The 27947-nt window shown below is 41.1% G+C and overlaps 1 protein-coding gene across 1 annotated transcript in view; it reads right to left on the bottom strand.

Annotated features, from left to right (window-relative positions):
- ryr2a (ryanodine receptor 2a (cardiac)) overlaps positions 1–27947 on the bottom strand; it is a 254922-nt gene that overhangs the window by 154374 nt on the left and 72601 nt on the right. The window contains exons 3-8 of the mRNA XM_049562736.1: positions 26851–26955; positions 8799–8873; positions 7174–7252; positions 4893–5005; positions 849–948; positions 273–369 (exon numbers count right to left, since the gene is read on the bottom strand). Coding sequence (XP_049418693.1) covers positions 273–369; positions 849–948; positions 4893–5005; positions 7174–7252; positions 8799–8873; positions 26851–26955 — 569 coding nt within the window. The remainder of the gene's footprint in view (positions 1–272; positions 370–848; positions 949–4892; positions 5006–7173; positions 7253–8798; positions 8874–26850; positions 26956–27947) is intronic.

Here is a 27947-nt window from a genome sequence, read left to right as displayed (position 1 = left end):
GAAGGATAATAAATTGTAGCCTCCAGGTTCTGGTACTGGGTCTCTTTATGAATGTATAACTAAATGACAGCAATTAAACAAGACATTTATTGACCCAGTGTACTACAGTTCCCCTGGTGACATGTGAATGTATATGTGTAATCTGATGTCTCAGCTGAAGCAGTGCAGGTAAACCACTTCATATAAAACCAGAGGAGATACATTTCATTAAATAAATGACAACCTTCAGCTCATATGCTATCAGTCCAGTTGTAATTTTCAGCACACATTACCTCCTCTGCTCGTCCCCATGCTCTCCAGATGGAACAGTTAGACATTCGTCCATGTGACCGTGAAGGAGGCGCAGGACGTCCCCTCCTATCAGGAAACCTGCAGAAAAGAGAGCAGGAAGGGAGACTTGGGGAATGACATTAGAGAAAGAAAGAGACATGGATCATACTACAGAGAAAAAGACTGTCAGATTTGCATCAAAGCACCAGAGTTAGTGAATTTAGAACTCATCTGAGTATTCTGATGAACCTGTCTGTGCTGACATGGGAGGAGGGCAGCAGTTTCAAACATAACATGGATTAGCACTGCTGAAATGTTTCACTGTATAATGTGATCACTTATCACATAATGTGAAACGATTTATGTTCTAAGGTTATAAAGATAAAGATAAATTGTATATTGTTGTAACAGTCAAAAACAAGTTCTTAAAGCTTGATTATTCACTGTACTACAAAGAAGCCACAATAACAGAATGTATAAAAACAAGAAGGTAAGATTGCAAAGAGCGCACCACAAGCTGCAAGCAAGAAAGAGAGACTGATGGAGAAGAGAAAACAGAAAAACATAGACAGGTGTACCTTGTGCTACTTCACTGCCAGAACAGATGGGAGCCACACTCCATAGTGTCTGCTGGAAGGCTGCATCTACATGGAGACTGCCATTACCATAGGACAGATGCTGCAGGGACAGAGACATAAGAGCCAAATAAAAAAACAAATTACTGACGCACCAGACAAACACTATGGCTCTTCCTGAATCTGAGTCCAGGGGCCAGATGTATAAACAATGCATACACACAAAAACATGCATACGCCTTTATCCACACATTGACTGGTATTTACAGACGAGGAATATGAGGTGAGAATGTGTGTATCAAATATATAGGTATTTCTTCATTCATTTATGGTGAACTGTGGCTGTGGAAATGAGGCTTGTGCATATGCGTTAGTTGTGAATCTTCACAGACTTTTATGCATCTGGCTCAAGGATTTAGTGATTCAGAAAGGCAGGCCTGGTCTGGCCATCAGAAACACCAGAGTGTGCCGCATTGCTCCTAGTGCATCAGACCATGCAATTGGTCTGATACATTCAGTGAGTACGTGATCAGCAATGCTTATAGTCTTCTATTGTTTTGTATTCTATACGGTAGGTGATCCGAAGATGGACAGTCAGGAGAAAGAAAGGGAGAAATAGCTGAGTTAAACTGAGTCCAGCATATGCAATAGTATACAACGTTGCATGTAGTTAGCTAAACTGCCTGAGGTTTTTAAGGTTTTAGAGTACTAATAATCTTTGCAAGTGCATGCTGCAGATTATGCAATCAAGCCTTCACTTGGATTAAAGTTACATGCAAAAGTTTGGGCAAAATTCTGCTTTCTGTGAGTAGTTAAGCAAGTAAAAGATGACCTGATCTCCAAAAGGCAAAATGTTACAGATGACACATTTCTTCATTATTAAGCAAGATTACTTTTCAATTTCAATCTTTTACAGTTTCAAAATAACAAAAAAGGAAAAAGGCCTGAAGCAAAAGTTTAGGCATCCTGCATGGTTAGCACTTGGTAGTGCCCACTTTGGCAAGTATGGCAGTTTCTTCTTCTATTCTTAGGCTCCTTCTCATGCACTGCTCATTTGAGGTCTATCCACTGATTCTCAATGATGTTTACATTGGGGGACTGTGGGGGCCATGGCAAAACCTTCAGTCTGCACCTCTGGAGGTAGTCCATTGTGGATTTCAAGGTGTGTTTAGGATCATTGTCCTGTTATAGAAGCCATCCTCTCTGGATCTTCAGCTTTTTTTTAAAAATGGTGTGACATTTGCTTCCAGAATTTGCCGGAATTTAACTAAATCCATTCTTCCCTCTACCTGTGAAATGTTCCCCGTGCCACTGGCTGCAACACAAGCTCAAATCATGATTGATCCACCCCCGTGTTTAACAGTTAGACAGGAGGATTCTGCAATTCCTTTGCTCATTGTGTCCAAAAAGTTCTATTGTATCTTCATCAGTCCACAGGACTTGTTTCCAAAAAGCATCAGGCTTGTTCAGATGTTCCTTTGCAAACCTCTGATGCTGAATTTTGTGGTGAGGACACAGAAAACATTTTCTTCTGATGACTCTTTCATGAGGGTCATGTTTGTACGGGTGTTTTCACTCTAAAATTGTGCAAAACACTTGCTTGAAATGTTAAAAAGCATGTTTCATCTTTAATTCATGCCTTTTGGAGATCAGTTCATCTATTATTCACTTAACTATTCACATTAAAAGAAATTTTGACCAGGGCTGCCTAGACCTTTGCATGCCAATGTAGCTGTAGCTGTGGCTACTTTTGTAAGTGGCCATCATAATGCTTTTTGTCTCTGTCATTAACATTAAACATTACTTGCAGCATTAAGAACAACATTATGTTGAGGCAGATATTTTTGGTTTTAGGCCTTCATCAGGGTCATCATGCAAGACTGTACAAAAATATTTTAATTAAGTGACTGTGGCAGAAACACCAGCAGCAACCCATGGAAAATTCACATTTACAGTATGGCTATAGTTGAGTTCAGCAGTGAACATACAGTTTTGAACCACTCAAATTCCTGAACTGTTAGAGAGGGAAAGGAAGTTTGTAACGATGGATTTGGTCCATTAACAGAGGGTCAAAGAGAGGCTCTATGTGTTTCTCGAGTCTGGCATACTGTTATATCCAGCTACAGTTCATCCATTGGTGCATACATACAGTACAGGCCAAAAGTTTGGACACACCTTCTCATTCAATGCGTTTTCTTTATTTTCATGACTATTTACATTGTAGATTCTCACTGAAGGCATCAAAACTATGAATGAACACATGTGGAGTTATGTACTTAACAAAAAAAGGTGAAATAACTGAAAACATGTTTTATATTCTAGTTTCTTCAAAATAGCCACCCTTTGCTCTGATTACTGCTTTGCACACTCTTGGCATTCTCTCCATGAGCTTCAAGAGGTAGTCACCTGAAATGGTTTCCACTTCACAGGTGTGCCTTATCAGGGTTAATTAGTGGAATTTCTTGCTTTATCAATGGGGTTGGGACCATCAGTTGTGTTGTGCAGAAGTCAGGTTAATACACAGCCGACAGCCCTATTGGACAACTGTTAAAATTCATATTATGGCAAGAACCAATCAGCTAACTAAAGAAAAACCAGTGGCCATCATTACTTTAAGAAATGAAGGTCAGTCAGTCCGGAAAATTGCAAAAACTTTAAATGTGTCCCCAAGTGGAGTCGCAAAAACCATCAAGCGCTACAACGAAACTGGCACACATGAGGACCGACCCAGGAAAGGAAGACCAAGAGTCACCTCTGCTTCTGAGGATAAGTTCATCCGAGTCACCAGCCTCAGAAATGGCAAGTTAACAGCAGCTCAGATCAGAGACCAGATGAATGCCACACAGAGTTCTAGCAGCAGACCCATCTCTAGAACAACTGTTAAGAGGAGACTGCGCGAATCAGGCCTTCATGGTCAAATAGCTGCTAGGAAACCACTGCTAAGGAGAGGCAACAAGCAGAAGAGATTTGTTTGGGCCAAGAAACACAAGGAATGGACATTAGACCAGTGGAAATCTGTGCTTTGGTCTGATGAGTCCAAATTTGAGATCTTTGGTTCCAACCGCCGTGTCTTTGTGAGACGCAGAAAAGGTGAACGGATGGATTCCACATGCCTGGTTCCCACTGTGAAGCATGGAGGAGGAGGTGTGATGGTGTGGGGGTGTTTTGCTGGTGACACTGTTGGGGATTTATTCAAAATTGAAGGCACACTGAACCAGCATGGCTACCACAGCATCCTGCAGCGACATGCCATCCCATCTGGTTTGCGTTTAGTTGGACGATCATTTATTTTTCAACAGGACAATGACCCCAAACACACCTCCAGGCTGTGTAAGAGCTATTTGACCAAGAAGGAGAGTGATGGAGTGCTGCGGCAGATGACCTGGCCTCCACAGTCACCGGACCTGAACCCAATCGAGATGGTTTGGGGTGAGCTGGACCGCAGAGTGAAGGCAAAGGGGCCAACAAGTGCTAAACACCTCTGGGAACTCCTTCAAGACTGTTGGAAAACCATTTCAGGTGACTACCTCTTGAAGCTCATGGAGAGAATGCCAAGAGTGTGCAAAGCAGTAATCAGAGCAAAGGGTGGCTATTTTGAAGAAACTAGAATATAAAACATGTTTTCAGTTATTTCACCTTTTTTTGTTAAGTACATAACTCCACATGTGTTCATTCATAGTTTTGATGCCTTCAGTGAGAATCTACAATGTAAATAGTCATGAAAATAAAAAAAACGCATTGAATGAGAAGGTGTGTCCAAACTTTTGGCCTGTACTGTATATGTGAATATCCCATTGGTTGCTGTGTATGCATATATGATTAGTTGTCTCCAACTTGTTTTTCGTCACACTTGACTAAGTTTTGCTCATTTTACTTCATGGTCTGACAGTCTTACTAAGAAGGAATAAAGGTTAAGAAATGAAGGAAAGAAACAGTTAAAGGGAAGGAAGAAAGAATAAAGAAACAAAGACACAAAGAGAAAGTGGTAGTAGGATTTAAGTAGTAGCAACCTCCTTGCACATATTGTCACACACAGCTGCTACTAACCAGATATCTTTCAGAGGAGACGCTGACCAGGATGAGATCATCTCCCACTCTAACCTTCTCCCCCTCTGACCGCTGCTTTGATGCTGGATGGATGGTCCACCAGCATGCCTCGCCTACACACACACACACACACACACACACACACACACACACACACACAGAGTAAGAAAACACACACAAAGCAAGCAATATTCCTTTAATAGTAGCTATCACCTCAGCCTCTGTACCACTTTGGTAGCCTACATTTGTCTTGCAGCTGTTCTGCTTGTACTGTAATTTTGCACCATCTTTACAGAAGCAGGTCAAGAACAAGAACAGGGCAGACAGTGTACTTTGCAGTGGCTTATTGTTCTGACTTTGTTCCAAAGTGTAAACTATAGTGGAGAAGCAGCAGGTCAGCAGTCAGACTGTCAGTTTGATCAGCCCACTCTCAGAGGAAAAAAACAACCATATGGGTCCACCCTGCAAGCAGCTTATTATGATTCATAATTATGTTTATTGCAAGGTAACGCCTTCTAGTGAACATGGTAATTACTACAGAAGCGGGGGAGGAAGTGATGTGACATAGCAAAAAAGGGGACAATGTCTGAGTTATGGTATAAATATCGAAGAAGCCCTTATAGGGAGGGATTGAGGGGTGGTGGATGGGTCAAATAAACATAGGACTTTTACACCGGAGACACATGTTCTAATAACTACACAGCCTAGTAGGCTAGTATGTGTAGAATGCGACGCTAGCAAAATATGTTACGTCTGTCATGTGACATATGTCACATTACGTTTCTTACAAAAGTACTTTCCTAAAGGTTTTCCTATACCTGACCAGCTAGTTTTGTTGTCTACATCTAACTGCATAGTTTTGTTACCTTAACATAATCGCATAGTTTTGTTGCCTTAACCTAACCAGATAACTTTGCTGCCTAACCCTAATCATGTAATTTTGTTGCCTAAGCCTGATCACATAGTTTTGTTGCCTAAACCTGACCAGGTAGTTTTGTTGCCTGAACCGAACCAGGTAGTTCTGGAGTTGAAGTGTGACCGTTTCATGATGTTAAGGACATGTTTAAACCGTTAGAATTTTAATATATGTTGTTTATGCTTATGTTGTTTTAAGGCCAGTCACATAAGTTGTTTTAGAAGACAGTAGAAATGAATCTGCTCTGTTGTTTACGTATGGGAGAGCATTGGTTTGAAACAGACAGAAACAACCTGACAGTTCCTAACACTTACAACAGCAGATCGGAGTTTCAGTGCAGAGATGATGAGGAGATAGTGAAAACAAAGCGCTGCTTGAGATATCAAACTGGGCCAACTTGGAGCCATTCCACAAAGAGGTCCTAAGCTAATGTAACTTATGGTCCAGTGTCCCTGGGTCCAATCTGAGTTAGCTTGATTTAATTGCCATCTGACATGGTCTTTATTTTTCCAGTTCTTTGGGGCAAACTAGTATCATTTTCTTAACCCCTTACCTTTTTCTGTTTTTTTCCCCTTAGAGGAGCAATGTGTACTAAGATAAAGACGTATATACTGGCAAGACTGGAATATAACATTTATGTTTTAATAAGTGTATAATCACCTGAAACTAAGAATTGTTGTGTGTTTTCGTAGGCTTAGAATGAGCATTTCATATCTACACAGGGAGCAGGTCCTCTTCCGTTCAGTCCGCATGTTGGGCTACTATGTTTCTACAGTAGCCAAGAACGGACAAACCAAATTCAGGCACTATGGAGGGCCTTTTGCTTTTGATGCCACTAAATCTTACACACTGGTTGTTTATAGAGCTTTACAGTTGGAAAATGATCTTAACCTAACTTCTGAAAGAAAAAATGTATCTGTCTATTTAGCTGCTAAACGCTCCACTATGTTCACCAGCTCATCTCTGACTGTGTCTGTCTGCTGTTTGCTGCTGTGCAGGTAGTGTACAATGGGCTTTTAGAGCTTTTTTCCTGGAAACAGCTGCCTTCTGCTGCTGAAAACAGTGTTGATGGGAGCTGTGAGACTGAACTAAAACAGTAAAGGTCTGGGCTGTCATACCAAAACCCTGAAAGCTACTTAAAAAGTTCTGTAGAGATGAGGGGAACTGCAGAGTTGGTAATAATTCTCTGTGGGTTTTTCACTTCAAGTAACACACTGCACATAATCTTTCTATTAACAAATGTTTAGTGCAGCTTTAAGATACAGTTCAGCAAATTTGACTACACAGCAGAAATTTATTAATAACTGGGGTTTTGTAATATTAACAAAATTCAAACACAGTGATAGCAATGTGTTTGACTCCTACCTGTGGTATCTTCCTGCAGTCCAACATCAAAAGCCAGTTTGTCTGTGGATGAGCGGGAGGTGGACAGACAGCACAGGTACTAAACAGAGAAACAGAATCCATTCATCAATCCATCTGATCAACTATAACATCTACCAGCTACAGTAGTAGAGTTCTCTAGAGCACCAGACAATTGGATTGATTTGTCTTGTCTGGAGTGTGTATGTGTGTGATTCTCTACCCCTGTTCTAGTTATAATTACAGTCTCAGTAACACACTGTTTTTACCGTCATAGTAAGTCTAACCCAGAGAGATACAATGTCTGGGTCTGAAATTTTATACTAACATACTGTTTAGTTTGCCAAAACAGTAGAGTTTTTTGTGTGTCTGAAACCTTAGTATGAGCCAACAGAACATGAATTGCGTGCTAGTTTTGATTAAATATTTACCAGCTGCAACAACTTCACAATGGCTGGTATTGTTTTCACCCCATGAATGTGTGTGTGTTATCTTGGTGAAATGTGGTCCTGGTGACACCAACTGTAGCGAGAACTACCACATTAGAAGTTTTGAGTACTTTGGTCGGTGTTTATGATTGTTTATCAACCCATTTTCAAGGCAATAAAGACACAACTGTGCAAGATGAAGTCATGAAACTTTACAGCTGTGTAGTTGAGATTAGAATAAAGGCTAAATTCATTTATGGGTGTAGTCCTGGGGAACGGGGGTAGGAAGAAGGGTAGGGGTCATTGCCCCTCCCACTTTGCCCCCTGGCCCACATTAGTTTTTAGTCATGGATTGCTGAGTGGCAGCTGGAGTGCATCCTCAGTCTCTAGATTTTAAATCATTTTTAAATTGCTGGTAGCACTGATATTGGCACAGGCTAATATGATTTTCTATTCAACTGGCAAGGAGGCTCTCAGGGAGTGATGTGGTAATTATAGCTTAGCACATCCAAAAAGATACAAACTACTATTTATTCCCACAGAAGTATGTTGAACGATAATACATATATTGGGTGGTTTGTATGCAATTTTGGATGCAGTGAGTATGTCTTGCACAGAAAGAAGTGTTTATCAGTTCAGTTTGCAGTTAAAGTTCTGTGGACAGTTCTGGGGTTCTGTTTAATTATTTAAATGATTCATTTAAAACAATTATATGCATTTCAATTATTCTGTCTTTGCTAGTCTGCTGTCATAAAGCATATTTAATAGTTCATATATAGTGAACTACATGTATTTAACAATGTCACCCCACAAACACCAGTACCCTTCAGACTGTAAAAACTTGGTAGGAATTCAGAATCATTTGAGTAATAAATCATTTAATGTTACTGATATCAATGATAATCTTAAATCAAATAATTTGATAGTTGGAGTTTTAGGATCTTCTCTTACAAAAACACTTAAAGAACCACCTGTAATTTGGCAATTGCATAAATGTTATTTGTGGAGCAAATATACCATTAACCATCACTCCCTGGAATATTATTCCTGTCAGTATGAGGTAGGTCCTGTCAGGTATGTTTTACTTACCTGTTAAACATGTCTGAATGTTCCCTTAATTATTTTAGTTATAACTGTTATTGTGGTGTGTGTGTGTGTGTGTGTGTGTGTGTGTGTGAGCGCGCATGCGTGTTTACTGACCATTCCACTGTAGGAGTGTCGCAGCAGGACGGCATGTCCGTACAGTAAGGTGCGATGGCCGCCACCCTGGGCCGTCTGACAGAGAGACATGGACAAGAGCAAGAGAGGAAAAACAGCAGAGTTACAAAAGACAGAAAGTCAACGAGAAAGTGAAAACAGCTAAACAGAGATATCAAGAAACAGTACAGACAGAGAGGTCAACAAACGGATGTAGACAGAAGAGAGAGGGAGAGGCCAGCTGGATCATTCCATTCTACAAGAATGCTTCTCATCTGTAAAGTTGTAGGGGGAAATGTTGCCCAAAAGTCTGTTCACTACAGTTTAATAAAGCACAAAAGCTTAACTGTAATGTCATCCATCTATCACTTCATCAATGTAGTCACGGCACTCTGTGAGGAGGTTCAGACATCTCTGTATATCACTGTCATAATAACATCCTGAGCTGATAGTATAATTACCATCATCAGGGCTGTCTAATGAAATAATAATCAGGATATGATTTGGGCCTTCACAGTTAATTAAACCTGATCGGGTGCACTATTGATGCTTTGTGTTTAGAGTGCTTCCTCTGGTGCATCAAATCAAATGCTCCCCATTCACAGGTAAACTGTCTGACCAATAGCAAGCTGTTTGATTCCCAAACAGCTGCATTTTACCACTTGAAAAACCTGCAAAAGTAATAAAAAATGTGTAAATACTTTTGATTATGTTGCATGCTTCATGTGCAGGTACTATAACTGACCTTTGTGTGATAAGATTTGTGTATTATACATCTGGTGGAGGTGTGATCTCTAGGTTTATAGGTTTTAGGGATCGAGCGATATGTTTTTTTTTTCAGAGCCAATGCCGATGCCGATTATTATGAAACAGAGATACCGATAGCCGATATTTACAACCGATATACAGTACAGGCCAAAAGTTTGGACACACCTTCTCATTCAATGCGTTTTCTTTATTTTCATGACTATTTACATTGTAGATTCTCACTGAAGGCATCAAAACTATGAATGAACACATGTGGAGTTATGTACTTAACAAAAAAAGGTGAAATAACTGAAAACATGTTTTATATTCTAGTTTCTTCAAAATAGCCACCCTTTGCTCTGATTACTGCTTTGCACACTCTTGGCATTCTCTCCATGAGCTTCAAGAGGTAGTCACCTGAAATGGTTTCCACTTCACAGGTGTGCCTTATCAGGGTTAATTAGTGGAATTTCTTGCTTTATCAATGGGGTTGGGACCATCAGTTGTGTTGTGCAGAAGTCAGGTTAATACACAGCCGACAGCCCTATTGGACAACTGTTAAAATTCATATTATGGCAAGAACCAATCAGCTAACTAAAGAAAAACCAGTGGCCATCATTACTTTAAGAAATGAAGGTCAGTCAGTCCGGAAAATTGCAAAAACTTTAAATGTGTCCCCAAGTGGAGTCGCAAAAACCATCAAGCGCTACAACGAAACTGGCACACATGAGGACCGACCCAGGAAAGGAAGACCAAGAGTCACCTCTGCTTCTGAGGATAAGTTCATCCGAGTCACCAGCCTCAGAAATCGCAAGTTAACAGCAGCTCAGATCAGAGACCAGATGAATGCCACACAGAGTTCTAGCAGCAGACCCATCTCTAGAACAACTGTTAAGAGGAGACTGCGCGAATCAGGCCTTCATGGTCAAATAGCTGCTAGGAAACCACTGCTAAGGAGAGGCAACAAGCAGAAGAGATTTGTTTGGGCCAAGAAACACAAGGAATGGACATTAGACCAGTGGAAATCTGTGCTTTGGTCTGATGAGTCCAAATTTGAGATCTTTGGTTCCAACCACCGTGTCTTTGTGAGACGCAGAAAGGTGAACGGATGGATTCCACACGCCTGGTTCCCACTGTGAAGCATGGAGGAGGAGGTGTGATGGTGTGGGGGTGTTTTGCTGGTGACACTGTTGGGGATTTATTCAAAATTGAAGGCACACTGAACCAGCATGGCTACCACAGCATCCTGCAGCGACATGCCATCCCATCCGGTTTGCGTTTAGTTGGACGATCATTTATTTTTCAACAGGACAATGACCCCAAACACACCTCCAGGCTGTGTAAGGGCTATTTGACCAAGAAGGAGAGTGATGGAGTGCTGCGGCAGATGACCTGGCCTCCACAGTCACCGGACCTGAACCCAATCGAGATGGTCTGGGGTGAGCTGGACCGCAGAGTGAAGGCAAAGGGGCCAACAAGTGCTAAACACCTCTGGGAACTCCTTCAAGACTGTTGGAAAACCATTTCAGGTGACTACCTCTTGAAGCTCATGGAGAGAATGCCAAGAGTGTGCAAAGCAGTAATCAGAGCAAAGGGTGGCTATTTTGAAGAAACTAGAATATAAAATATGTTTTCAGTTATTTCACCTTTTTTTGTTAAGTACATAACTCCACATGTGTTCATTCATAGTTTTGATGCCTTCAGTGAGAATCTACAATGTAAATAGTCATGAAAATAAAGAAAACGCATTGAATGAGAAGGTGTGTCCAAACTTTTGGCCTGTACTGTATGTCTGCTGTAAAAATCATACTTGACACAGAATTAACAAAAAAAAAAAAAAAAAAACACTGACAAAGCACTAGATTTAAATCCAATTTAGCACATATTTGTTCTGAGAACTTTTCCAATGAAACAGTACAGGAAGCTGCCAGCAGCACTTTGAAAAGAAAAAAAAGTTCATTTATATACATATCATATAGTTTTAGAAGAAGAATATGCAGACTTGCAGTAGTGCGCAATGACATGGTTAAAGTTTAATAGAGCACAGGAAACATGTCTGTAAGTACAAATGTATTGCTTTGAGTTTATTTGCTTATGTTATGTAGAGTTGCTCACTTGCACTTTATTGTTTGTCATAGTAATGCCGTTGTGGCGCCGATGCTAATTTCTGTTAGCACGTCTATGAAGATTTCCATTATATAGCATTATGCTAGCAGACCATGCGCTAATTATTTTTCCACATTTGTGGCACTAATGCCAGCTATACTTTGAGTTTACTTCTGTCTTCTTTTTATTAAGTAAAGGAGCTCCAGAACACGCTTACTTGATGACGATTGGCCTACATCTTTTTTTTTGTTTGCCATGGCTTACAGAGCAGTCTGCTTCTCCTTCAAGTCTGTGGCGCTGCATGTAGAAGCTTCAGTGTTGATTGGCTATCACTTGTGCCATGTAACCAATCAGTGCAACCAATCAGTAGGGACTGTTACACAGCCAAGAGTGGGGACTTCAGGCATATGGACGGCTGCATCAGAGCCAAAGGAGCGCATTTTAAAATAAATGTATTTTATCGGTTATCGGTGAAAAAAACGGCCGATGCCGATTATCATAAACATGCTGAATATCTGCCGATGTTATCGGCCATGCCGATAATTGGTCAATCCCTAATAGGTTTATTAGATTCAGTGTAAAGATCAAGGATGTTAAGTAGTGATATAAAATGTGGAGTAAAACTCTTGTTTCAATGACAAATGATGCTCAATAACACTGATTTCAATGTTAAAGGAATACTTCACCCTCAAAATGATCATTTGTATGTTAATTACTCACCATGTGCGTGAATTTGTGAAAAAAGCTTTGTTTTTATAGCATGCCTCCAATGTGCACAAGGAATCCAAAAACTAAGAAAAGACTTGATGAATTGAAGAAGTGGGGAGCTGCCTTTAACAACAGCAAAACATTCATTCATTTTCCGTAACAGCTTATCCTGCTGGGGGTAGTGGGGGAGCTGGAGCCTATCTCAGCTGACACTGGATGACAGGTGTGGTACACGCTGGACAGGTCGCCAGACTATCACAGGGCTAATACATAAAGACGGAAAACCATACATGCTTACATTCACACCTATGGACAACTTAGAGTCACCAATTAACCTGCACATTTTTGGACAGTGGGAGGAAACTGGAGTCCCTCGAGGAAACCCAGGCTGACACAAGGAGAACATGCAGCCTCCGCACAGAAGGGATTCCCCTCCCTGGATTCAAACAGGAAACCCTCTTCCTGTGAGATGACAATGCTAACCACTGTGCCATGCCGCTATATCAAAACATCTTTTTCCAAACTCTCACACAACTTAAGCAGTATAACCCAAGTCTAATTAATCCAGTCGTATGCTAAGTGTGTACTTCCTCAACACATGCATTTTCACTAACTTTAAAGTCCAGTGTGTAAGATTTAGGAGAATCTTGTGGCATCTAGCTGTGAGGACTGCAGACTGCAACCAGCTGAAACCTCTCCCTGTTGTTCCTTCAGTATTTATTGTTCAGCAGGTTTTTACCATGAGCCAAGTTATCTGCAGACGTCTCTTCCACTCCAAAAGCAATAGACCAGGTGAATAATACTGGTAAAAGCACAAAAAAAACAGTTTAATATTACAAATCAGTGTTTCCTCTACCTTGTTTGACATATCACAGATAGACTGCTAGCCCAACACCTGCAAATGTGTGCTCACCTATTTTTTCTCCGATAACTTCTCTCTCCTCTCTCTCCTCCTTTCACACTAATACCGACCTATCAAATAATGACCAAAAAGCCAAAAAAATAATCTTAGAAAAAAAACTTTCACCAATAAACGGGTAAGCATGCAGGCAAGCACATATTCGAACTTTGCTTGTACATACAATTGAGTTGCCCTGGTGCACTACTTGTCAATGTAACTGTTTATGTGTAAGCAGTTTAAATATTACAGCTTTAACCATGATGTATGTGTTTGGGAAGTACTGACCATATGACTGGATAAATAAGATTTGGATTATACTGCACACGTTTTATGAGAGATTGCAAACAGATGTTTTGATATAGTTTTGTTTTAAATCCAGACCCTATGTACTTCAGTCCATCAAGAATTTTGAAATATTTTTGGATTTTTCATTCACAATAGAGGCATATCAAAAAAAAAAAAAAAAAAACGCTCTTCATGAATTTAATATAACATGGGCTGAGTAACTGATAAACAAAGTTTCGTTTTGTAAGTGAAGTACTTCTTTAAGCACAATAATTACAGTTATTTTTGTCACTGTTCAATGAACTAGATAATGCCAGTAATACATTAAACCAGTGCTAGTGTTCCTCAAAAAAAGACAATGCTATCTATAAACCCTTTTGCTTCTGGTTCCGTCTAATCTGCTGAACATTTCTCAGAACTCCACAGTGCTGCAAATCTACACAGTGACAGTAAAGTCTTTGATAGCAGCAGGACTCTGCAGCACCAAGAGACTGTGCCATGTAACTCATGTCTTGCTCGAGTCTTGCTTTCTGACTGACATTTATCTTCTTAGCAGAAGGAGTTCCTACACAACCAACATATGCCTGTGTCTGCTGGTCTTGTACTGTCTCCTGGTGCACTGCAGTCATCCTGGCCTGCTCCTGGTGAACGAAGTGCAGCACAAGCCTCACAGAGCAGAGCTGCTTCACTTTCACACACACTAATGGATGTGTGTAGACAGCACTTATGGGATGCAGACTTGCAGAGTAAAAGCTTAATTAAAATACTTGATGGTGAACAAACTCGTGTTAGACGTGTCAAAGCAACAGTAGATACAACAAAAGAACACATTTTTGTTTCAACATATTCCTTAATATTTGCTTGTGCTCCGACTGAAAAGCAACATGGTGGAAGTTTGTACAGTGTTTTTGAGGCCTGCAGCAAATTTGTGACCAATTTTTACACTGAAACCAAAAAATTCACAAGTCATTAATGTCAGAAGTTAGAAAGACAATCTATCCTTTCAGCATGTACAAACAAGTAAAAGGCTTTTGAGGAGACACTGATCCAGAAATACCAACAACAATATCTCACATGAAAACCATCAAGAGACATGCACAAAGACCTGCTCGCTCTCAAGCGTGGTCATTCACAACAGCTATAATACTTTATAACATTTTGTATGGAGAGTCTTAGTGTTGGTGATAAATACCTGTTAAATACCTGTTTCATGATTTATAAAGAGAAACCAGATTAACATAGTGCGTTCATAGTGTTTACAAATGCATTGTCCAATCTATAAACAAATATCAAACAATTTGAACTAATGTAAATATTTATTAATTCATTCTATCTATCTATCTATCTATCTATCTATCTATATACATGCAGACAGCATGTTGCATGTTCTGTCGTGGGGGCTGCCCTCCATCCATCTATCCATTTTCATCCACTTATCTGGGGCTGGGTTGTGGGGGCAGCAGGCCAAGCAAAGCACCCCAGACGTGCCTCTTCCCAGCAATGCTTTCCAGCTCCTCCTGGAGGACCCCAAGTCGTTTCTAGGCCAGATGAGTTATAGAGTCTCTCCAGCATGCTCTGGGTCTGCCCTGAGGCCTCCTACCAGTGGGACATGCCCAGAACACCTCTAACAGGAGGCGCCCAGGAGGCATCCTGATCAGATGCCCAAACCACCTCAACTGACCCCTTTCGACACAAAGAAGCAACGGCTCTACTCGGACCTCCCTGCGGATGTCCGAGCTCCTTAACCTATCTCTAAGGCTGAGCCCAGCCACCCGGAGGAAACGGTGTGATGAAGCCAACAGAACCACATCATCTGCAAAAAGCAGAGATGCAATTCTGAGGTCCCCAAATTGGACCTCTTCCTCCCCCAGGCTGCACGTCAAGATCCTGTCCATGAATATTACAAATAGGATCGGTGACAAGGGGCAACCCTGGCGGAGGCCAACACCCACCGAAAACGTGTTTGACTTTGCGCCGAGTATGCAGACACAGACACACACCCCGGTATCCCGTAATCCTGCAGTCGCCCCAACAAGACTGTCTGAGGGACACAGTCGTAAGCCTTCTCCACGTCCACAAAACACATGTAGACTGGATGGGCAAACTCCTACGACCCCTGCAGCAGCCCTGTAAGGTTAAAGAGCTGGTCCACTGTTTCACGGCCAGGACGGAATCCATACTGCTCCTCCTGAATCCAAGGTTCAACATGGGTCGGAGCCTCCTTTCCAGCACCCTGGAGTAAATTTTTCCAGCGAGGCTGAGCAGTGTAATACCCCGATAGTTGGAGCACACCCTCTGGTCCCCTTTTTTAAATTAGGGACCACCACCTCGGTCTGCCACTCTGCAGACACTGTATCTGACCTCCACGTGTCACCGGAAAGGCGTGTCAGCCAAGACAGCCCAACGATGTCCAGAGCCTTCAGCATCTCAGGGCGAATCTCATTCACACTTGGCACCTTGCCGCCGAGGAGCTTTTTGACTACCTCAGCAACCGCTGCCAAGGATATGGACGACACTTCCTCATGTGGGATGAATGCATGTTACCTTTAAGTGGTGGGAGAAATATCAGACATCCAGCTTTTTTAGTGTATGCATGTGAAATTTCAAAGTGGAAAAGTATTTGTAAAAATGTTTTACATTGGTTCAAATTAATTGGTATATGTCGATTGGACAATGCATTTGTGAACATTACATATTGCATACAAGGCATCATACACATCCACAAATCTCTTCGTTATTTGTAGACCATGAAACATGCATTAGACATCAATACTCAGACTAAATTATTGTTATTCCTTCGCTTTATGCGTAATCGAACACTACATAATGCAGCCTAGTTTGTTTAAAGGGTCCTGAGGCCTTTCCAGCCTCGCCAGTTTGTTGTGTTCTGATGTTCCTGTGCTGTGTGCTCTCCTATGCTGAGTCATGCATTTGGAGTTTGTTGATGAGGGAAGAGGAGGATCTGTTTCTATGGTTCTGTCTGCCACTCCAAAACAGAGGGAACAGCTCAGTTTTTGGCCGTCCTAACTGGAATTTTTTCTCCAGAGGAATCGTCTGTTCGTATAATTCTCTTTGGCTCTCAGTGGGGACTGCCTTTGGTTCTGGCCTCATGGTAGGATGATGACGCTGTGGCTAAAAATAAATCAACATTTTGGAAAATTTGCTTATGTCATTAAAGTTAGATGAGGGGGTCAATACCACTTGGATGACTGGGTGCTACACATGGAGCTACAGCCAGCAGTCCATTAGCTTATCTTAGCATGAAAACTAGAAGCAGGGGACTGAGTGCAGTGAGTCTGTGGAGTCTTGTCATCAACTTGAGGTTGCTGAGCAACCATCTCAGACTCCGGGAAGTCGTTGCGCCAAGCCCAGAAAAATCAAGCCAAAAGACTAAAACTTGTTTTTACATTTTGTTTTGGTATGAATTAAACCAACTTGTTTATACTGGGCTTGTTGAATGTTTTTACTTTTTTTTCACCCATGGATAGAGCCAGGCTAGCTGTTTCACCAAACTTCCTGTCTTTATGCAAAGCTAACAATCTCCTGGCTCTAGCCTCATATTTAGCATACAGACAACTGAAAGAAAGTGAAAATATTAGATTAAATCTTGTATTATATATTATGTCCAAATTTTCCCTTTAAAATAATAATTTAAGCCTATAGGCAGATAGTTAGTATTAAGTTAATAAAAGTTAATAAAGTTAATAAAACCACTGCTGCTTCTTTGGCTAATATATTTTTTGCATGCTCCAGGCTGCAGGCTTTTAAGAGCAGATCTGACGGGTGTCACAAATGGAACATTTCTGATTTAATACTTGATTTTTGTGGTTTATGAGTAAACCAGTGCCAGTGGCAGGGCTCATGTGCTCATCACAGGGAGCAGCAGAGAGACTGATAATAGAAAGATCACACTGCACTAAACAGGCGAGTCCATGTGTAAGGCCACAGTTAGTTCAGACAGAGTGCCTGTGGTTCACATGTCTGTAATAACAGCAGGACAGCCCAGTGTCTGTGATTATTTCAGACGTGTCTGTAATAAAAAAATACTTTAATCAACTTCAGCACATAATTTTTACACCAAAGATCAAACTGGTAGATTTCTGCACACTGACATCTGTGCAGTGTTTCACTTTATTTTCAGCTTTCAGCCTAGTAGACCTTCATCAGAACATACATGAGGCAACAACTGTATGCTCTGATGAAGGTCTAATGGGCCAAAAGCTCATCAGTAAAGTTAAACCCTGCATAGATGTAAGTGTGCGAAGATCTTTTCTACTTGGACTGATGTTTCCAACACCTACCCAAGACTATGCTGGGTGGAGCGGTGGTTGTCCTGCGTACACCAAACTAAAATAGCACTACCATCAACAGGCCTGATTACAGTAGAAAATCAGCCCTGTTGCCAGAAGAAAATGTCGTCATCTTGTACATTTCTGTAAATCACAGATATATTACATTTGCACATTTTGTATGTACCATATCAATGTTTCCAAAGTGTCATAGTATATGAGCCGACTTTGTTATTGGGAGGTGGAGAGGAAGGTGGATCTTGTAACACCTAAGGAAGATGCCTGCCAAGCTGCAGACCACTGTTCAAGGCCACCAAACAATAAAAGCAGTTGTGATTTTGCTTGCCCCCCTGGCAGGATAGTGCCACGAAAATCGGTTGTCTTTTACAAAGATATCGCTGCATTTCCTGCCATGATTGTACCCCCAATACTGGTTATTTTAAAACCAAACATGATTGTTTTTGGGCTCAAATCTAACTACATGTTAACCACAGTGTTGTTGAAATATAAAGTTTCAATGTATCTACTATATACACTCACCAGCCACTTTATTAGGTACTCCTTGCTGGTACCAGCTCAGACTCCCTTTTGCCTTCAGAACTGCCTTAATTCTTCATGGTATAGATTTAACAAAGTGCTTCCGAGATTCCGGTCCATACTGACATGATAGCATCACGCAGTTACTGCAGATTTGTTGGAGGCACATCCATGATGCGAATCTCCTGTTCCACCACATCTCAAAAATAATCTACTGGTTTGAGATCTGGTGACTGTGGAGATCATCGGAGCACAGTGATCTCATTGTCACGTTCATGAAACCAGTTTGAGATTATTTAAGCTTTGTTAAATGTCTTGTTTTCCTGCTGGAAGTAGCCATCAGAAGATGGGTACACTGAGGTCATAAAGGGATGGACACAGTCAGCAACAATACTCAGGTAGACTGTAGCATTTACACAATGCTCAGTTGGTGCTAATGGGCCCAAAGTGTGCCAAGACAATATCCCAACAACATTGCACAACCACCAGCCTGAACCATTGATACAAGGCAGGATGAATTTTTGTCGTTTACAAAAATTCTGACCCTACCATTTGAATGTTGCAGCAGAAATCCAGACTCATCAGACTGCAAACATTTTTCCTTCTATTGTCCAATTTTGGTGAGCCTGTGCAAACTGAAGCCTCAGATTCCTGTTCTTAGCTGCCAAGAGTGGCACCAGGTGTGGTCTTCTGCAGCTGTAACCCATCTGCTTCAAGGTTCGACGTGTTGTTCGTTCAGAGATGGTCTTCTGCATACCTTGGTTGTAACCAGTGGTCATTTGAGTTACCACAGTTGCTCAGAGAACTGCCTTTCACTGAATATTTTCCAAAACAAAAGTTTCCAAAACACTCAGACCAGCCCATCTGGCACCAACAACCATGCCATGATCAAAGTCACTGAAATCCCCTTTCTTCCCTGTTCTGATGCTCAGTTTAAACTTCAGCAGTTCATCTTGACCATGTCTGCATGCCTAAATCCATTGAGTTGCTGCCACATGATTGCCTGATTAGCTTTTTTGCATTAGCGAGCAGTTGAACAGGTGTACCCAGTAAAGTGGCCATGAGTGTAATAACGTGCAAATGTAGCATATCCAAGGTTTGCAGAAACATACAACACCAACATTTTTCAGGCAACTGGGATGAGAAATAGAATAACATCAAATCCTTGTGGGCTTTTGCTCATTAAGCTGCATTTATATAAATAAGCTCTTAGTGGTCATATGCAGACCAAAACCTTGTGCATCTCTCAATACTCTGACTTATCTAAAATGTCTGTGGCTCTTAGCTCCAAGCCCACTGGTTACAACTAAACCAGTGTGTGTGTGTGTGTGTGTGTGTGTGTGTGTGTGTGTGTGTGTGTGTGTGTGTGCGTGAGTGTGAGTAAATGTGCAGAGCACCTGCCTCTATATCAGCTAGCACATCTTTCAATTACATAGGTGGATAAAGTCATATCTAAAATCTCCATTACCTCCAACAGGTTGACACTCAATAGATAACAGAAACACAAATGTGTATGGCAACTTTGCTAGTGCTCACACTGTTGAAGCTCATGACGGTGACTGCAATAACCAACATAAAGATGGTGACAACCATGACAAACACAGACATCGAGTGGAGGCACACCTACCCATATTTCCACCACTACATGCTGTGTGGAAATGAGAGAGAGGAGGAAAAAGTAAGTTGCCGTATTAATTTTACAGACAACACATAAAAACACACATCTATCCAACAGGCAAGACTGTTGGATGAGGAGGTCATGACAGCCCACTGAATAGAGAGTCTTGTGCTTTGATTTGATTGGCAAATATGTTCATTTCTTGTTTTTTAAAGTGAGACAGGAAGATTAATATCATTGTCATGTTTACGTGTTAAGTACTGACTACAGCTGGAGTCGTGACATGGTTAGCCTAGCTTAGCATGAAGACTTGAAGCTGGAAGAAAAAAACTGACCTGGCTCAGATGCTCATTGATATCCGCATGTCATTGTTATGGGCAGATATTGGCTTAGAAAATGAACAATCAGAATCGGCAAACATGCCTTTTCTTATTTTGCACAATGAATGAATATCATATACATTGAAAAGTAATGTATTTCACGTCTCTATCTGCTGGTGGGCCACGATGATAAGAGTATGCAAGCATAATATGATATTAATTCCACTACAGAAGAGACTTGATAATCACTAAAAGTAGGTGGGGGAAAATGTAGATATTTCAATATCGGTATCAGCAATCGGCCAAATAAGTTGATGTAAATCAGCGTATTGGATATCAGCAAAAAATCTAATATTGTGCATCCCTACTAACAATGCGAACAATGACAGAGTCGTCGCACCACAACTGTTTCTATATTGACAACTATATACCATATAAAAATTATGATCATGTTTTAAACATGGCTGTATACCTGTAGGCAACTCTAAGCAGAGCATTGTTTAGGTCTGTGACAAGATGATAAAGGGCTTTTTCTATATATTTGCCAAACTTACACAGAAAATGTGTTTCTACGCTGCAATTTTGTTTATGCTCTGTTTATCACAGGTTAAAGTGATAAATTTGACTTTGATAAAGTGACTTTTTATGCACTCAATAGATATATTTTTCACAAATTTTGGTTGCAAATTTGTTAAAATCCATGTTAGTGAACAATTCTCCTTTTCCAAGATAATCCATCCACCTGACAGGTGTGGCATATCAAGATGCTGATCAAACAGTATCATTACTACACAGGTGTGCCTTGGGATGGTCACACTCAAAGGACATTCTAAAATATGCTACAGAAATGCATTTTTGGGTCACAAATACCCCAAAGAGTCAGTCAGTATCTAGTGTGACACCATTTGCTTTCTGCTGTGTGACACGTCTCCTTCACATAGAGTTTGACATAAATTAAAACACACCGTCATACACACCGATCCAGACCATCCAAAACATGCTCAGTAGGTGACATGGGTGGTGAATACACAAGTCATGAAGAACTGGGATGTTTTCAGTGTCCAGGAGTTGTGTACAGATCCTTGCAACATGAAGTCATGCATTGTCATGTTGCAGCATGAGGGCGTGGGGATGGATGGAATGGCATGACAATGGGTCTCAGGATTTCGTCAAGGTACCTCTGTGCATTCAAACTGCCATCAATCAAATGCACCCAAATTTGTTGTCCATAGCTTATGCCAGCCCATACCATAACCCCACCACTACCATAGGGCACCATGTTCACAATGTTGACATTAACAAATTGCCCGCCTGCACAACGCCATACACACCATCTGCAATCTGCCCATTACAGTGTAAATCAGGGTTCATCTGTGAAGCAAACAATTCTCCAGAGTGCCAGATGCCAGCAAGGGTGAGCAGTTGCTTACTCAAGTTGATTATGATGACAAACTGCTGTCAGGTCAAGACCTGGTGAGGATGACGAGCATGCAGATAAGCTTCCCTGAGACAATTTCAAACAGTTTGCACAGAAATTGAAACCAACTGTTGCATCACTTGGTGGCTGCTCTCAGACAATCTTGCAGGTTTAGATGCTGTGGTTACGTGTCTGTGGCTATGTCGGTTTTTCATTCAGTTCACAGGCAACACCTCTGGTTGACATTCCCGCAGTCAGCATGCCAATGGCACACTTCCTTAGAAGTGGTGGCATCTGTGAACCTGTGCTGTGTGATCAAACTGCACATTTTAGTGTGTCCTTTTATTGTGACCATCCCAAGGCACACCTGTGTAGTAATGATGCTGCTTAATCGTATCTTGATATGCCACACCTGTCAGGTAGATGGATTATCTTGGAAAAGGAAGAATGCTCACTGACACAGATTTTAACAAGTTTCTGACCAAAAGAGATAAATAAATCCATTGAGTGCATAAAAAAGTGTTAGACATTTAAATGTCTAACACTAAATGGAGCATGTGGAAGTAATGAGATGTTCTTTTCTTTGTGTTCAAATCCATTTACTTCATGAAAAAAGCTCATGACTGCTGTGGGTTTATCCCTATGTCTTTAAGGCTATTCAAAATACAGTCACCTCTTCTTATTATCCGTTTATCTGCTTTTGGCAGACAGGTTGTCAGAGTGTCAGTAGTTGACAGACGTGTTTATTAGAGAGTGAAACCTTTTTATCTGTCATGGCGCATGGTAGGTAATCCAAAAGCTAAATCCATCAAGTGTAAAGGAGTGCTAAGCAAGGCTAAACACAACTTGAACAAGCAACTACTTGCATTGCGCCATTCAACCTGCTGGTACACACCAATGCAACAAGATGGGAACATATATCATCCCTATGCAACAACTCTCTGTACTTCTGTTTTGATTTCCAGCTTTTCAGGCTTATTTGTGACTGAATATATTTAGTAGCCTCTTAAAATATGAATGAGGATAGTGATAGTGAGATACTGGCTACACTTGCATGATCACATACAGTGATCAGCACAAGGGACAGGGCACTGAGTTGCAGTCGCCTTGAGTCGAGCTCAGACCAGCCAATTAACACTGCAGCAACTTTTTGCTGCAATATTCTAAAATAGTTCTGTCTTGTCGCGAAATTCTGTCTGTCAATCGATATAGCATAGTATCTGAATATTTTTGTGTGGCAATATCATATTGTCACACGGTGCCAAGTCAAGTGTCCATTTTTTTTTATCATATAAATTATCAATATGACAAATACAAATAAAACATTAGTTAGCCTACTAGAATAATATAATCAATTGCTTTTCAGTACACTGGGCACATTTTGCTGCTGCAAAAAAAAAATGCTGGAGTGAGATGAACAGGCTAAAAACTTAATCCTATTAGATAAAACAGATGTTGACAAAGTTTTGATTTGGGGATGTAATTTACAGTTGAAAAAAGGTAATAAATCACAATATATTGCAATTTTTTTTTTTGCAACACTCAGCAAATCGCAACGTATATTATATGTAAAATTGCAATAATATTGTATTGTGACTGAAGTATCATGATTATATCATATCGTGGATCCTCTGGTGATTCCAACTGCTAACACTACCACCTTTAATGAATATAAATATTTGATCTTCTGCCTGTACCCTGTACAAGGCTAACTTGCCCATGTCCTTTGTTTCTTTTTTTTGTTTTAGGCAATTACCAAACAGCTTCAGGTACATTAACTCCACCCTCTGGACAGGAATAGGTCTTACCCTGTTTTTCATGTAGCCCGGGAACACCAAGGTGGAGTGTCATCAAATCTGTGATGTGATCTGTCTAACACGGATGCATGTACTGTACTGTCCTGTATTGTATGTGGCTAAGTGTAAACAAAAGTCTCGTAAATTGCATCTGGGTCTGTAGAATTAGATGTTGCATATGAACACTTTAAATTGCAGGTGTAAATGGGGTCTAAGGCCTGCACAGGTATGACATTTATTGTGTCAGCAGGAGTCAGTAAAGATGTTGTGGTTCATCTTCTTCTTCTACTTATTCAACTGGAGTCAGCCACTAGAGGCCAAGTAAGAAATGTGTTTATTGGTCCCTATAGTTTGATGCTGTCAGTTGATGTGGTATTTCCTTGTGTCATTTTGCATCCCAACTGGAAATCTGAGTGAAAATCACTCCCAACCATTAAAGCAGCAATATGCCGGTCGGGTTTTGGAGCACACCCTGGCTCAAGACACACTGGAATATGCCTGGCTTAATAATGAACTACAAAACACATAATTCCTCTAAAACACACATTTGTGTGTGTGTGTGTGTGTGTGTGTGTGTGTGTGTGTGTGTGTGTGTGTTGCTGTCTCTCATACTCTGGTCTTGATGTCTCTGCTGACAGTGAGAAAGGACGAATTAATAACCATCCCCCACTTCATTAAAAAAACTGCAAGTCATGATGAAATTTGACAAGAGTTTCTATTAGATCCTCCTCCACCACAACAGTACTACATCTGCACTGCGGCTTAGTGTAGTTTTTCTTGAACTACACATGATTGAAACTGCTCATTTGAACAATTTAGATATGACACAGTATTTCAATAAATGTTTTAGTTTCCATTTTTAAGCTCAAATATGTATATGTGAAATCAACAATGCTGACTAAATTTTACTTTTACAATTCTTCTACTTATTCTATTAACAAAAAAAAACAAAAAAAAAACAAAGAAAGAGACAACCATAACACTACAAACTATATTATCCTCAGTGTTAAATTAACATTGCTCAGCTCCCCTAGGCCACATATTCTCTCACTTTGCAAATTCTATATTTGACAAATGAGCATGCTATGATACCATCTAGAATAAATTTTTAACTCTAATTTTAACTTTAAATTTTATAAATTACACCATGTCTGCAAGAGGAACAAGTGAGCCAAAGCCACTGCTCAGCCACACAATGCCCACAACCACTAAGCTGAAGAACGATCCAGACCGGCTCACAAAATGTACATTCTTGATGTCTATTCTGCTTGTGTTGATATGATTATGGCATGTAACTTAGTTCTCTATAATTAGACTAAAAAATCTAGGGAAACTTGTGGAACATGGTGAATATACCACTTGCACATATCTCCATGCTGAATAGCACATATTCTACAGTCAGAGTTTCACATCACACAAAAACCAAACAGAAAACAGTGTGTCCCTTATGAAATGGCCAAGAAGGAGCTGCAGCACCTCTCCACGAACAGGGAAAACAGGGCCCCCTCCTGGAGCCAGACCTCGGGGGGAAGCCTGCTGTCGAGAGTCTGGGCCTCATGGGTCAAGAACTACAGAGAGAACTACATGGACCACCACCTACAGTGATAGACATTGGGGTTGCGAGCACTATCAGCCAGGCAGCAGGCAGAGGCAGGGACCTAGGCTTGCTGATCCCTGGCATCACAGACATGGAGTGACAGGGAAGGAACCAGAGCACCTATAGGTTATAGTTATAGTCATAGTTGGGCTTACCTCTAGGCATGGCACTTGATCAGGATCCAAACTCCTGGAGACATACTAGACTCTTTCCAGGAGTTTCCTAGAGTTTTCTAGAGCTTGTGGGGACACTCACAAGCCTCAAGTAAAGCATTGCTGTGTGGGAGTTCTCCCCAAAGAACGAGAGGTTTGCCTCTCTGGAACTGAGAGTCATTGAAAGGAAGGCTTTGACTGTTGTTTGTGCCAGTGCTTTCAACAGCAGCTTGGGGGATCATGCCTTCTTAGTTTCTGGGTGGGGTCACGGAAAGGGTACCACCCAGTGACACTATAGCTCTGCTGTGGTACTTCAACGCTGATGAGGGCAACGATTAAGAAACTTGTAGTGCAATGATTAGGAGGAATGGCCTGCGATTTAAGCTTGAGCTGTGCTTTGCCAGACAGACCAGGTAAACCCCAAACATGTAGTGAGGGTGAACTGGAGTGGTCTGGTTGAGACCTCTGTCTCTTGAGGACTCTCAACTCCAAAAAAATTATCATGCATCCCAAGTGAGGTAAGAGACATGGTATGTAAGTGGGAGGCAGCTGCTAGGAGTTGTCAAGCAGGGCTTGGCTCAGAATGTGTTCAGCAGGGGAAGATATTGGGAATAATATATCTTCATCTTCTAACCGCTTCATCCTCTTGAGGGTCACGGGGGGGCTGGAGCCTATCCCAGCTACATCGGGCAAGAGGCAGGGTACACCCTGGACAGGTCGCCAGACTATCGCAGGGCTGACACATAGAGACAGACAACCATTCACGCTCACATTCACACCTACGGACAATTTAGAGTTATCAATTAACCTAGTCCCCAATCTGCATGTCTTTGGACTGTGGGAGGAAGCCGGAGTGCCCGGAGAGAACCCACGCTGACACGGGGAGAACATGCAAACTCCGCACAGAAGGGCTCCCACGCCCGGGATCAAACCGGCAACCCTCTTGCTGTGAGGCGAGAGTGCTAACCACCACACCACCGTGCCGCCCTATATATATATACTTATTATTTTTATTTTTATTTTTTTAATCGTTACACAGCTTTTTGCAGGTTACCAGAGCAGAGTACATGGTGCTACTGGCTTTCATTAGACCATGACCTTCAGCATGGACTGGAGTGGTTTTCAGTCAACCATAAAGCAATCAGCACAAATAGTATGGTGCTGTCTTCTTTTTGTTTGGGAGGATAGATTACAGTCAAACAGAATTGCATTTGTGCCAAACTGATCCGCAGCCTCTTACTGCTGCTTTTATATGTGCATTAGTGCTGGCAAGGAAACAAAAGGAAAAGTGTGTGAGTTTAGATAATGAGCAGATTAGTAAGCAGACTCACTCTCCCTGTTGCTCCTGGTTTCAACCACCTCCTCCTCTGTGTGTTTCATCAGGCTGGTGTCTTAGCCTGCCAGTCTCACCTGAAGAAAGCTCTGATCTGAAAACAACCTACTGTACAGTCATTCATCTCCCCATCCCTGGTTTGTTTGTTTGTGTGTGTGTGTGTGTGTGTGTGTGTGTAGGCGTGCATGCGTGTGTGCGTGTGTGTGTGTGTGTTTGTTTTAATGTGTGTTTCTGTCTCTTCACACTCACCCCCTCAGCCTTCTCCTCTGTGTTGGCCAGCATCTCCTGAAGAGCTCGTACCGACAGTGACTGCTCCAACACAAAAGTGCAGATGGACAGATCTGGAGGCACATTCTGGAACAACAGGAACACTTAGATTATTTATTGATGTTGACTTAACTTTTCTACAGGACAGTCAATTCTTCTGTAGCAACATTCAGGACTGCTGATCATTATGGGTGGTGTAAGATCAACAAAGAAGAAATGATTTGTTACTGAATGTATGTATACTTTATTAGAAACTTGCCCTTTTTCTTAACATAGCAATTTCTAACCACACACCTGTCTGATCTAGACCCTTACTGAACACGTGTGGCACATTATTAAGCACAAAACACAACAAAGACCCCAGGCTGTTGTGCAACTAAAGTTGTATATCAAGCAAGAATCATAAAGAATTTCACTTTAAAACTTCAATAATTAGTGTCTTCAGTTCCCAAACACTTACTGAGTGTTGTGAAAAGATGATGTCACACACTGCACACAAACATGCACCTTTTCCAACTTTTTTGAAACACGTTGCAGACATCCAATTGAGAATAAGTGTATATTTACAAAAAACAAAAGTTTTTCAGTTTGAACATTAAATATCTTGTCTCTGAATTATATTCAGTTGAATATAAGTCAAAAAGGATTTGAAAATCATTGCATTCTGTTTTTTTTTTTAGGTTTTACCCAACATCCAAACTGGGAAGGGGTTGTATTTTAACATTATCATTTACTTGCTGGTTTGGATCCCTTTGTCAAAAGGGATTCAAACCCTTGCACCCTTGCACCCTTGCACCCTTGCATGTAGGTGAAATAATACGTCAATAATGATGAAAATATTAATTACATTCTGTAAAATGTGAACATAGCAGAGAGCAGAGCAGAGCTGCAGAGCTGCTGTCAGACTCCCCATCAAGAGAGACACTGTGTGCTTTCATGCATGGGGAGCAGCGTAGCTTTGCTGATTATTTCAGAAGCTAATACTGTGCGCATTGTTGGTGTATTGCTGTTTTGAGGCAGCAGAAAATGATAGTTTTATTGACCAGCAAAAACCTAGTATAAGGCGTAGACTGGTTGTG

Source organism: Epinephelus fuscoguttatus, linkage group LG20 (genome assembly GCF_011397635.1).
Source record: "Epinephelus fuscoguttatus linkage group LG20, E.fuscoguttatus.final_Chr_v1".
Lineage (NCBI taxonomy): Eukaryota > Metazoa > Chordata > Actinopteri > Perciformes > Serranidae > Epinephelus > Epinephelus fuscoguttatus.
Note: the sequence above shows the minus strand (reverse complement) of the source record. Positions and strands in the feature narration are given on the sequence as shown.